Genomic DNA, 13,674 nt, shown 5'->3' on the forward strand with positions numbered 1-13,674 from the left:
TTAATCGATCAATCCATCAATCAATTGTTTTACGTGTATAGTGCCACTCCAACGATCATTGCATATTGCGTAATTACTGTGCAGTTTAAGATCTTTTGCTCTTAAAATGCTAAAACGAATAAAAATGCATGATTTTACATTTATTTACTCATCCTTTATAAATATAGTTTTATAGCATAAATGATGGCAAGGATCCTGCATAGAGAAGTTTACACTTCTGTTTTCGCAGAACCAGGTTATGTATATAAATAATTCCAATTGTAAGAAATGTTTTACTTTAAATTATTGATTTTAAAATGTGTATCTAATTTACGGATTTGATGCTTTAATCTGGGCGAATAATAATAATATATACTTTTGGACTTTTATTCGTAGGATTAAGAAGCAATATTCATTTTATATGCATGAACAATGTTAAGGATTTATACAAAAACATAAAATAAAATATATTTTTTTAATTTAAAATTAATTAATACTATTAAGGGCTTTCCATTTTAAGTAAAGTAAGTAAGTGTATTGAGCAATAATTAACTAGTTGTTGGAAGGTTATTTGAAAAATATAATTTATCATGGGAGAAATAGTCATATTTTTGTTTCTGTACAGTTAGTCCTATTGTGTCTATATTATGATGAACTCCACCCCTAGCCAGTCCTAAATATGTACGCGCGCGCGAGTCAGACAACATCATTATGATGACGCCCTCGCATTCGCGCTACTTAAAGCCGATTTTCCACTATGCGAATCGAAGGCGTCAGCTAATACGCATGCGTACAAGCTGGCGCTTTCGATTCGCGCGAACACATTTTCCACTCGGCGAAATCGAAAGCGTGAATCGAAAGCGTCAGCATATTCACGTATTCATGTTTCCATCTTCCAAATCCCCCTCTACGCATGCGTGTAAGCTGAAACTTTCGATTCGCGCGAACGATTTCGCCCAGTGGAAAATCGGCTTTACAAGCCAAAATATCCATGCAATTCAGAAAAGCTTTTTTTAAGGGATTTCTTTAAATATAATAATCCGGTGACGCCAGAAAATCGAACTAAATTGCTTATAATTATGGCATGAAATGAGTGGCCACGTTTAAGTGTCACACACACGATTAACAGATTAGGACAGAGTACATAACTAAACGATATTACTGAGTCTGTTTTATGTTGTCTTACATTTAGCAATGAAGTTTAAATTCACACAAATTGTCGATTACATGAAAGTACTATCCAAGTGAGAAGTTATTAACTAGCAAACATTAAACACCTAAACAAAAACGTTTTACCACAAATGTTTACTACCGTAGAAACACATCTATTGTGTAGGCGAGACTTTTTTGACTGTTTTATAACACTGTTTCGAAATCATCATAATTTCATCATTGTATTATCCTTATCTTTTTCGTTATTGCCTTTGGGCGCGTTTACCTGGGTACGTTGGTTCCTACCCAGCAAAGTTAGCGATAACTGAGCCCATTCAGTCAACAACTTAGTCGGGTAAATGAGTAAGACCGAACGGATTCATAATAGTCGTCACTATCATCATTATCATAAATTATTGTCTCGCTATTTTGTCAGATTCATTATCATCATCAGTTTAAGCTCTGTCTACACTATCAGATTTTATGTCACAAAAGGATGTGATTTCATATCACTACCATATTTAAGCATATCATCACCATAATTGGGCACATCACACTTGTTTTGTTTAATAGTTATAGATTCTAAAGTTTTCCCACTCGCAGAGCAAGGTCGTTTGACCAATCAAGACAAGGTGGATCATTCGAATTGTCACTTCTTGTGATTGGTCAAATCACTTACATTGGGCATACGACATTGTGAAGTCTCATGAATATGAAGCTTTATATTTATTATAACGCACACATATAACTTCTTCGATCATATTGTTTCACTTTCGTGAATTTGGAACACGACGCCACTAAAATGTACTACTATTTTCCAAACGCATTTCACGACCCAATTACGTTCTGAAGGTCACGTGGCTTACCCGGAACATTGGGTAAGGTCATTTTTATGACAGCTTGGCGTTATTTTTACTATTTTAATTATTGGAAAGGGATGAAGGGGGTAATCCTTTATAGTTCGTTCACCTTATTTAGATTGCCGTTATTGGTACACTTGGCTTTGACGTTTATCGTTTGAAAAATAAAAAAATTTAAAATGATGAACCTCTATGAAGCATTTACTGTTTTCATTATAATAATGTCCAAACAAATCATGTTAAAAAAAACCAGATTTAGTTTTCCATTAGGCCGCCATTTTGGTACATTTCGTGTTCTTTTAAAGTGTTCATTTTTTAATTATAACAAAAAGTAAAATTTGATTTCAGAACGCATTTCATGACCTAATTGCGTTGATTTTAATTTAATGTGGCATTTCTGTACATCGGTTAAGGTCATCCGATTCCGAAATGACAGTTGATATTGACGCCTCCTCGCAATTATTATATCAGTTTTTTAATTGGTGTTAAGCTTCAATATTGCATTGGCCGTACATTAACTTTTCTAAATTTTGTTCTGGAATATGACATCATGTCGTGTCCATTATTATGGGCACATCACATTGTTTTGTTACATAAAGTTTGATAGTGAGACATATCTTAAGACTGTCGGTATCAGTTATACATCCGACATAGGTGTTACCGGTTAAACTGCACACTATAACTCGCGCCGTGAACTCCCGATTTACCTCCGATCCGATAGTTTCCAGATACACCCGGTGGTGCCACGTTACCATACGTGTTTAAAAGTCGAATTGTATTCAACTCCGATAGAAAAAAGAGCCTTGTATACACTATCAAACTTTATGTGACAAAAAAATGTGATGTGCCCATATATGGACATGATGATGTCATATCACTACCATTGGGCATATCACTACCATATTTGGACACATCACACTTTTGTTTTGTCCAACTACTTTGATAGTGTAGAAAAAGCTTTAGAAGAAGCGTGAGTGAATATTATATTCAGGAGGAATATGTATCAGTGATTGCATCCCATGGAAAAGTGGCTAAGTGACAACAATTCGTGATTTCCGGAACTAGCCACCCATCATTTTATAAAATGGATGAATACATGACTGTTTATCGTATTAATTCGATAAAAACCATAAATCAACATAGTGTCAACATTTGTTTTAACCTTGACTTTGACAATTAACTTTATCGAAGCGCCTCATCACTCATGTCAGAATCAAATTTATAACGTGTTTATTAACTCATAATAGAACAGACTTAACAACACGATTAAACAGGATAAATGTCTTTTACCAAATTGACAGCTTGTATGTTCACTATAAAGCATGGTGTTTTAAATGCGCGATATTCTCATGTTTTGTATAGTCTCGTTTTGCCGTCATTGTACGATACCATAATGATAAAATGCTATTGTACGATACCATTATAATGATAAAATGCTATCCTCTCATTTTTGGGCTTCTCATTCGTCGCTGTTGAAAGTAAATTTACCCGCGGACATACACTTTTTTGTGCTTACCCAATCATACTAGGCCTATATTGCGTTTGTATATACGTGGACGTCGATTTCAATGCAACGGATTCGGTGTTGACAACTCCATAGAATACATCAAATATGTGTATAGTCGCAGAAGTTTGTGTGAAAGCGATCAACACGCTGATCCTTTTGGTATATCTCGTTTATTTTTAATAACAATGATTGTGTGCGGGTATGTTTCAGCGTCAATAATTACAGACAGTGTAGTCCTACCACATTCTTTCAGAAAACACCCCTATCAGGGAAAATCGTTTAACCTAAATTCGTTTTTATCAATAATCAATTATTAATTATCTAACTAAACTGAATTAGTATACGGGTGCTAAAAATCAGTACCGAAAGTATGTAGGCTACCGACTTTATTCCATCGAGTAAAAATGTTACCGAAATTCTAAATTTATTTGTAGATTTGGTAACCACACTAAAAAAAAAAGAAACCGCGCGATTACAACGTTAGCTGTAGGCCTGTTATAATAGATGCTAAAATAGGAACTTATAATGCTAATTAGTTTTATTTATTTTGAATACCGGTACATCAAACACACTCTCAAGGGAGCGGATGTTGATTATAGTCTGTTTTTATGTACAAAAGAGCGCACTAATGCGCGCCCAGACTTTGTAACATTCCGACTCTTAAATGTCAATTCTATTATTGACATACTTTTAAGTTATGAACTTATGCAGTTTCGCTTAGATTTTTTTCAAAACATTGTATTTTATTATGTATTTTATATGTACTTGCTCGTGTACGGCCTCTCACGACCGTTCTCCATCTCATTGACCATCACCATATTACATTTCCCGCAATTCAATAGGAGGATCGCTGTTCGAAGTAACCAAGTTCGAGCCAGGGAGTCCATGGGTTCGAAAGAGCCCCTTTTCCTGAAGTTCCTCTTTCTTGAAGTGCACAGCGAGTGAAAGTGCTTGTAATAGGCCTTTAGCTCATGAAAAATGTTCGGCCAATCCTACCCCAGAAAAGAAACTTCGTCTAGTACAAGGCTAGGCCTAAAACAATCATTACCCCCACCTCTTGGGCTATCTTACGCTAGAACTTTTAGCGGATAAAAGAGCCCCCTGTTAAAATCCTTACTCTTGGCTTGGTAACTTAACAGACATTATCCAATTTGTTTGTTAAAATTGAAAAAATTCACCTCCTTCCAACAATATTATTTGAAATCAAATGTTCGTTTATAATGAAAAAGTGCGATGATAACGCATGAAACATTAGGTAAATTCAACGTAATTTTGTCCTTCACTATAAACGAAAATTTGGTTTCAAACAATTTGTTTGTTTTTTGATAAAATATGATTTTTGTCGAATGTCGCATACAGGTAGGCCTATATTGTCAGGATGAGTGGCAGGTCATGAAGTGTTTCACGTACTGTATACAATCAAAGGATCACGAACTTTAAGCAGGCACTGCGTTACATTTCTTTGACCGTTGACCTACAAATGACGTTTCTTGACCTCTGACCTCATCCCAGGTGTTCAAATTGTTACCACCTGGTGTAGAACAGGTATTGTCGGTCTTCGTTTGTCATGGAGGTATACCTCCATGAATCATATAATATATAGAATCTATCTACAGTTTCTCGCCATTAAGTGTTGACTTATTTTATGAACTTGAATTTTATGTATGCACACCTTCTATTGTTTTGTGCTACTTTTCTGTAATTGTTAAACCATTTTAAGCTACATAATCTATGATGATAAAGTGTTTGGTGTTCGTCAATCTTACCGCATATAGTCATACGCGAGTCATATGGCCGAGCGGTTAAGGCAGGGGCGCCGTTTATCGTACCTAAAGAGCCAACAACAACATCGGCAAGGGTTCGAGGCCGACTCGCTCCTAGTTCTGGTGGTGGAACAAGTCTTCTCGGATAAGGACTATAAACCGTAGGTCCAGTGTACACAGTTATAACCTGTGTGTACTTTAAAGAACCCAGTTCATTATTCGAAAAAAAGAGTAGGGGGTTACCCCGGTGAACTGGTTCACACAATAGCCTCTGTATCAGGGGGATTACCACCTATCTGATAGGACAGTGATTAATTCACTATTGGTAATCCTTGGCCACATTGCCTAAAGACATAAAATAAAAATAAAATAAATAAAATACATAAGAACAGTAGAATCATCACGTGACGTCATACATTGTTTGATGTTCTAATCCAACAAACGTTACTACTAGCTGCAACATAATGATATAAAGATGATAATATTTTTAAAGATTGGGAAAGTCAAAAGTTTAATTTTAACAATACCGAAAAAAAACCCCGAAAACATCTTTATCAAAGTTTTCATTTAATAGTCTGACTTATTAAGCAAGGGGGTAAGGGGTCAAGGACAAGGTCACTTAATTTGCATACAATTGACGTTTTGTGTTTCAGACAAGAGGAAACGGGAATAATAGATTGAAGATGATGTATTACATACGGTGATTATTGTGACCCCTTCAAAATGCATTTTCCGTACTCAAATACATTTATTTGAGGGTGGAATTTGCGACGATTATCGAGTACACGTATTGCTGTCTGAGGTAGGTAAATACGCGTTGCGTGTGGCACGAACATTGGGCCTACAGGGAACATTGGGCCTACAGGTAACACTGCCTCGCGTGTATAATATTCACTTGACAATCGAGGACCAGAAGAAAAATCAATAAAGAGACTTCACGCGAGGATTCTGCATGATATTCGCGAGTATTATGCGTGTTATATAGGCCTGTGAATAATTAAATTGTTGCATAGTGACTTTAAAGTCATTAAGTCCTCCCTTTGATTAAAAACATTCAAATAGTTGTTAAGTATATAAACAACTAGAAATCAATTTTTCATTTTAAAATTATGAGCGCGGCGGTCAATCTGGCACTGCCATCGCGTATTTAGTCTATAGCGCGTCGGTCAATATGGCACACATCCATCGCGAAGTAGTATCGCGGCGGTCAATATGGCACTCCCGTCGCGTATAGTATCCCGGCGGTCAATATGGCACTCCCATCGCGAATAGCGCGCCGGTCAATCTGGCACTCTCATCGCGTATAGTAGCGCGGTGGTCAATATGGCACTCCCATCGCGTATATTGTAGCGCGGCTAATATTTTACTCGACTCCCATCACGTATAGTAGCGCGGCGGTCAATCTGGCACTCTCATCGCGCATAGTAGTAGCGCGGCGGTCAATATGGCACTCCCATCGCGAATAGTAGCGCGGCGCGGTCAATATAGCACTCCCATCACGCGTGAAACGTTTGGACGGCGGAAACTGTGATTATCCATCCTCCCCGCCGCCAGTGATTTTGAGTAGAATGATTTTGTCGGTTAAACGTTCTGGCTAGATACAGTATACTCTTCGCGCCGTGAACTTCACAACTTATCGTCTGCTAGCAATTAATGCTATAGGCATTTATGTATTCGATTGTTTAACTGTGAACAGTTGCTCGGTATCATTTCTGCTCCAGACTTTATTGAGCGGGAGGTGTTATACACAAGTTCTTGGTCAATTTGCCTGCCATTTTTGGTTAACGCTTGATTGAAATATTTGAGTAACACCTTCATAGACTACCTTACTTCGCCCTTGGAAGCAGGAAGTATACCAGTAAGTACGGCATAAACTTGTATAATTATTTTACCGGTGAAAACACGTGTGGGATATCTTAACATTTTTAGTTTTTATTATGTCTTCGTAGTCTTATGGTTAGTGTATCCATGGGGCTCTGGTGTATCATTTTGTAAACACCAAGATCAGAACTCATGAAGTCAACTACACATGCAGTAATTTTTTAACTTTATTACATAAATAAATGAGATTTCCAAGGATTGCCAATGTTGAATTTCATCACATTCAAGTATAGCTGCCTACATAGATCGGTTTTTATAATTTTTCTAGACTTTGGGTAGTAGGCCTAGCTCCTTTCTTGTCAATTTTCCAACATTTTTAAAACGTAAAGCAAATGAATTTGTTCTGAGTGAACTTTGAATTGTAAATTGTTTTATATTTAAATTTGCCGCCAGTTTTCGTGTTTAATGTTATAAATGAATTTTGATAATAATAATTTACACTTTATTACGATAGGCCTATAGGATATTTGAATTTTTTATATTTTTATCTCCATTTGCTGCAGTTGGTAAGAGGGGAACAAATAGGCTCTCAACGATTCAGTTCCTATTTTGTTTCCCTGCCAACTTAGTCCTGCATGTATTTTGTATTGGCAATAGGCCTAAAGTACCGTATACAATATTAGACATATTAGAATGGTTCTGTTTCGATTTTCTTTGGAATTTTTTATAAACATTTTGTTGTTTATAAATAATATAATATTTATTTTTAGCGTGTAGGCCTATGTCAACGACATACGTAATGTAATCAGAACCATGCTTATATTGTTTAGTTTAAGAAATCGACAGCACTTTGTAAGTTTATAGCAAAAATGTATTTGGTGGTAGCCTACAATGCTGGATTGTATTGGCCTGATAATACAACAGTAGGAGTGGGAATAACTGACCAAAATAGTATGCGATTACCCTGTGGCCCTGCCCCATATCCGTTTATACTGTAATCAATTAATCCATGATATCCTATTATAACGTTATCATAAAATATCCACACATCGACCGACACACCCTCGTGCTGCTAAGATTGAAGATAGCAAATAATGTCTCAATAGGCCTATTGGTTTTTCGGTTGGTGCCAGTTTAAAATTAAGGCAGAAACAAAAATTAGTCCTATAGCTACTAAAGTAAAAATTAGGACTAAAAGAAAACAATATTATTTGGAAAATCGAGTCATAACATTACATAAATAAACTACTAAAATTACATTAAAATAGATTAGATAATAGAAGATAAACCAAAAAAAGCATAGGATTTTTAAAATATTTATTTTGCAAAAATAAGAACAAGGTGATCTTTTAAGATTAGCTAGGAATCCGCATTAGCTGGCTGGAACTAGAAAACAAAATTGTATTGGAAGGAAGATATTTTATTTGATTGATAACATTTTGTAACTGTAAATGCTAAACTAAAACTAGATGGTGTAATTTAAGGCGCATTCGCATTGCAGCACTCCTCTACAATGTGCTTCCGTGTATTGTAACCTCAAACAATAGAGGACTGCCTATTCAGTTTGTTTCCTTTAATACCTCTACCGAAGTAAGTAAAGGGAGTGGTTCAGATCTTATCTGACAGTAGGCCGATTTCCGTTTTTTTCTTTTTATGAATAGATTCTTTCAATCGATTTTTCTAATTTCATAACATAATCTCTTTCCAGTCAAATCCATAACTCCTTTTTATTTGTTTTTTTTTTTAAAACGCATAATTGAGAATTTGCTATAAAGCGCTTTATCAAATATGACTAGACCTACACTTACATAAGTGAATTTTGTTTTTCATGAAGTGCCGCTATGAGTACGCGTCTGTTGAGTCGAAAAGTCATTTCGCGCATGCACAGAAACATAATATCTTTAGAAAAAAAAATTACGTAAACGGCGTTTCATAAAATAGCTTAGTCCAGTGTATATAAGGCATATAGTAAATTGTTTGTAATTTACAATGTGACCCACAAACGTCACAGAAAAATGAACGTCATGTGTTTCATTTTTAGATGTATTAAATGTAATTTTGTAGACTCTTGGGAACAGTCGTAACCGCAGATTGGCGCCTCATAATTAATGAGTACTGCGTACATCATTATTGTGCAGCAACACATTACGCCTTTGTACACAAACGATCAACGGATAAAATGCCCTGTCAGAAGGGCAAAGGTATAAAGTATCTGCTTTATAATACAACAAATAAATTAGCTCTAAAGAGTTGATTTTGTAAACAGTTTCTATGTTTTTTCTTTATATAAAATCGCCATACAGTATAGAACGAAAAAACAACATCATTAATAATAAATAGGATTTAAAGATAAGTCGACCTCCATGGTGTTTAGATTACGTACACATTAATTTGATTTGCGCATGCGTAATAAGCCTAAAATGTTTTTATTTTATTGATTATTCTATAAAATTATTGTGATAAGAAACATTCTTCATTCTAGCTGCAGCACGCCCTCAATTTGACAAAATATAGATCTGCTAGCAAGTAGCTCATTTCTAGGAAACTAATTGAACAGATAAATGTTATATGCTTTTGTGAGTTTCCAGGAAGCAAAACAGGTCATATAGTTGACCTTTCACCTGTGACTTGCTCTTGACTGACAACATGGATTGACAACTGTCATCATGTCAAAATGCACCACTAAATTAAATAGCTTCCTGGTTTTCACAAGGCACATTTAGAGCTCTCTTGGCATCGTTAATTCATCTGCAGAGTGTTAAATTGAGATAATATTTTATTTAGTTTATGGTGTTTTTTCCCGAAAACCAGCTACATTTATTCTCGTATTTTAGTAGAAAAATACAATAAATCTAAACATGGCAAAACACAAACAAAAAACCAAGAAGACAGAAATCTAAATTCGATAGCAAACTTTAGTTTGGCAAGAAAAAATTTTGCCATTGTGGATGGTTGAGGGACTTCAGCAAACTGGAGAAACCTAGTTTTTAGAATGTAGGCTGTACACTTTGACAAAAGTAATTTGCCGAGGAATTGCAAAAGTATTGGGTAAACTCAGCGAATATAGTGTTTGTGGTCATGTGATCATGCAGACGACAAGACAATTCCTTCAGTAACGTTTAGTGTCAAACTACACGTCATCTTTCTAAAAGTGCCTAAATTTCCCACGAATTATTAAGAAAGTGGATACACTGCCTTTATAATAAGTGTTGTCATTCTTGCCCCCATTGTTACGTCGCACTTCTGTACGCAATGATTGAACAAGAGTAATAATTAGGCTGCTATACCTACTTTGTAAGCAGTTAAGCGTTAAATGGAAAGTTTTGTTATCCTATAAATGGATACGTCATCCCGAGGCAAGACTCGGATTGTTGTTCCATTTCGTTGTCATTACTTCAGTTATATAAATGTGTTTATACCTATGCAGAATAATGAAATACTATAATTAATAACGAAGTAAAAATCCTACATTTTCAATCGGTCCTGTAATTCATGACCATGGTCGACTTTTAGAGAGCGCTGTGTGTAGTTTTGTCCCAAAGTACATTCGTATTTCTGTTTGTCATCTTAAAAAACGCTATTTTTTACAGCTGATTTTCACGATCCTTCAATTTACTGGAGCATATAATGCGTAGTGTTAGCCCACACGAGGATTGTGCATGGCGTGTCATTTTATTAATTGTCTGGAAAATTGTTTTGCACAAATATAATAAAAAATTATGGTTCGCAGGTAACGTTGTCTAAATATAAGTATTTTGCCGGTGTTATATTATGTAGCATTTCCTAATGTAAACAGAAATCGAGTATCTTGGTATCTAGGCCTACCCCATTTATACACCCCCACAGTTTCTCACATACCTAGACTGTGTATTCTGTTTTGCAGGTTGGGATTGAGACGCACATACGCAGGCAAGTCTTGTTTAAGTTGGGTGGTATCCCTATAACTTAATTTTACTTATGATTGGTGCTGGTTATTATAGAGATATGATGGATAACAGACGTTTTGATATGATGAATTACCACACGCTACAACAGGTAAGAGTATTTTTATGTAAACAATTACAGTACACCTGTAAATTGGAACTACTTTATTTGTTTCTGATGCTTGTTTTGAGCCCACTCTACGGATCATGACAAGAAAGGCCTTTTGGTGGGCTTCATGAGATTACCTTTTTACTTTGTTTTTCCCGTTATATTGGCTTATAACAAAATCTCCAAGATGAGCAATATTTACATAATTTGTGCAATTCGTGTTGTTGGTGTGCATGCTTTGCCCACGTTCTATGGAACAGTGATTGCACTTGTTACGTCAAATCATGAGGTTTCTTAAAGTTATAGTATTGTATAGTATACTTTTCTTGGTTGTTGTCTCTGAGCACCCGGTCGTCTGTGGCAAGGCAAATGTGTATCCTGCTCCTTTGTTTGGTCACCTAGGTAGGGGTCCGGGACCGCGACAGAACGAGAACGGATGGGGACCCTCCAAAGAAAGTGGATTTTATCTGTCAGGCAATTGTATGATTTGTTTTTTATTTTTTTAAATGCGCCTTGAGTGGTATGTGCGCTATAAAAATCCTGTTATTATTATTATTATCTCACCTTGTTTATTATGCGTGACAGCACCAGCATTTAAGAATAGTTCACGATGGAGCGTACGAACTGTCGCTTGTGATTGGCTAACTTACTTACTTGCGTTACGCCTATATTGTTGCGTTACGTCCAACAGTGGAGGTAGTAGTTTGGTTGAGAGTACGGGGATGTTTGGTGATTGTGGTAGAAATACAGAACACGTCGACAACATAGATACACATGCATATGCCTAAACACATAAAATAAGAAAATGCATAGATTGTGTGACAGCGACTCAGTTGAATGCTAATTATTCTTTGACATTTAGTTAGGAATGTTATCCAGACATATATATATATATATATAAATCAATGATGTTGCGTATAGCACTGTGTAAATTATATATAAATCAAAAAATACCGTTGCGAATTAAAGTTGGAATTTATTCTGACTTGTTAAGCCTCCACTGATTGTGAGGGCGTTTGTTGTATGAGAGAATGTATCTGGTGGGTGAAAATCTGTGATAATACCATACATGGCTCTGTGGTCTAGTGGTATGATACTCGCCCTGTAAGCGAGAGGTTGCAGGTTCGAATCCCGCCAGAGACATTTTTTCATACAACTAAAAAATACGGAACTTTCGCCAATGAGCTATGCTCGACGCGATTATGAGATCATGTTCCGAATATGAGCACTGTTTCTATAATTTACAGTATGATTTATATATAATTTACACAGTGCTACGCAACATCATTGATTTACATATACACAATATTATTTTAAAAACCGTTGCGAATTAAAGTTGGAATTTATTCTGACTTGTTAAGCCTCCACTAATTGTGAGGGCGTTTGTTGTATGAGAAAATGTATCTGGTGGGTGAAAATCTGTGATAATACCATACATGGCTCTGTGGTCTAGTGGTATGATACTCGCCCTGTAAGCGAGAGGTTGCAGGTTCGAATCCCGCCAGAGACATTTTTTCATACAACTAAAAAATACGGAACTTTCGCCAATGAGCTATGCTCGACGCGATTATGAGATCATGTTCCGAATATGAGCACTGTTTCTATAATTTACAGTATATATAAATCCAAAGGCAAATTACTGAAAAAAATGACAATGCTGTGGGTATCAGTGGCTGGATCTCAATGGAGATACAAAAATAAAAAGCGAAAAGCTAAATCAAAACGATAAAGTAAACAGCCAGAAAAGTTAGCAGAGCTTTCGGGCAACACTAGCCCTTCATCAGTGCAAGTGCATATATATATATTATAATTATATTATTCGAGTTCGAACAATATCATGAAATCCCCAGTGGTCTAATGGTTAGGACATCTGCATATCAAGCAGGCGGTCCGAGTTCGAGTCTCGGTTGGGGCGACTTTTTCTCATTCTCACAGATTTCCTCATCTTTATCGTTTCAAATTAATTAATTAAATTTCAGTATATCACCGGGCGGTTTAGAATTAATGTTCTTTGCCTGATTTGTGTATATATATATATATATATATATATATATATATATATATATATATATATATATATATATATATAATGTTCTTTGCCTATTGTGTTTATATATATATATAAATTAATTAATTAAATGTCAGTATATCACCGGGCGCTTTAGAATTAATGTTCTTTGCCTACTCTGTTTGTATATATATATTTAGGCCTACAGTGAGGACCTACTGAATATCAACTTAGTCTCGCAATTCATAGTCGCTGAAACCATAACTCGGTTCCACCCGGTTTACTTATTTATCTATTTTCAGTATGAAATCATTTAACGAAAAAAATAATATTCATATCACGATAGGGGCGCTGTGGGCTTGCATAATGTAAAACCTCGAAAAGAAACCCCTCTCTGTGGTTTGCAAAAGTAATTTCGAAAAGATGCTCATTTGTGAAAATCTAAAAACCCGTTTGATTATCCTTGCGTGTGTTTTCGAGTAAACGTGACTTGACCATTTATACTAGGCCAGTGCTCAGTGTAGAAGATTTTCATTTGACAGATTCTCTCCT

General features: G+C 35.7%; 1 protein-coding gene and 2 non-coding genes across 3 annotated transcripts in view; all 3 read left to right on the forward strand.

Annotated features, from left to right (window-relative positions):
- The first annotated feature begins 6,882 nt into the window (after window positions 1-6,882).
- Window positions 6,883-13,674, forward strand: part of LOC140053901 (uncharacterized) — a 35,414-nt gene continuing 28,622 nt past the window's right edge. The window contains exons 1-2 of the mRNA XM_072098651.1: window positions 6,883-7,119; window positions 10,966-11,117. Of these exons, the coding sequence (XP_071954752.1) occupies window positions 11,040-11,117 (78 nt within the window). The 5' untranslated portion in view covers window positions 6,883-7,119; window positions 10,966-11,039. The remainder of the gene's footprint in view (window positions 7,120-10,965; window positions 11,118-13,674) is intronic.
- On the forward strand, window positions 12,186-12,257 carry Trnat-ugu (transfer RNA threonine (anticodon UGU)). The gene has a single exon. It is a non-coding gene; the product is annotated as a tRNA-Thr (tRNA).
- Trnat-ugu (transfer RNA threonine (anticodon UGU)) lies at window positions 12,553-12,624 on the forward strand. The gene has a single exon. It is a non-coding gene; the product is annotated as a tRNA-Thr (tRNA).

This window comes from Antedon mediterranea, chromosome 1 (assembly GCF_964355755.1).
Source record: "Antedon mediterranea chromosome 1, ecAntMedi1.1, whole genome shotgun sequence".
Lineage (NCBI taxonomy): Eukaryota > Metazoa > Echinodermata > Crinoidea > Comatulida > Antedonidae > Antedon > Antedon mediterranea.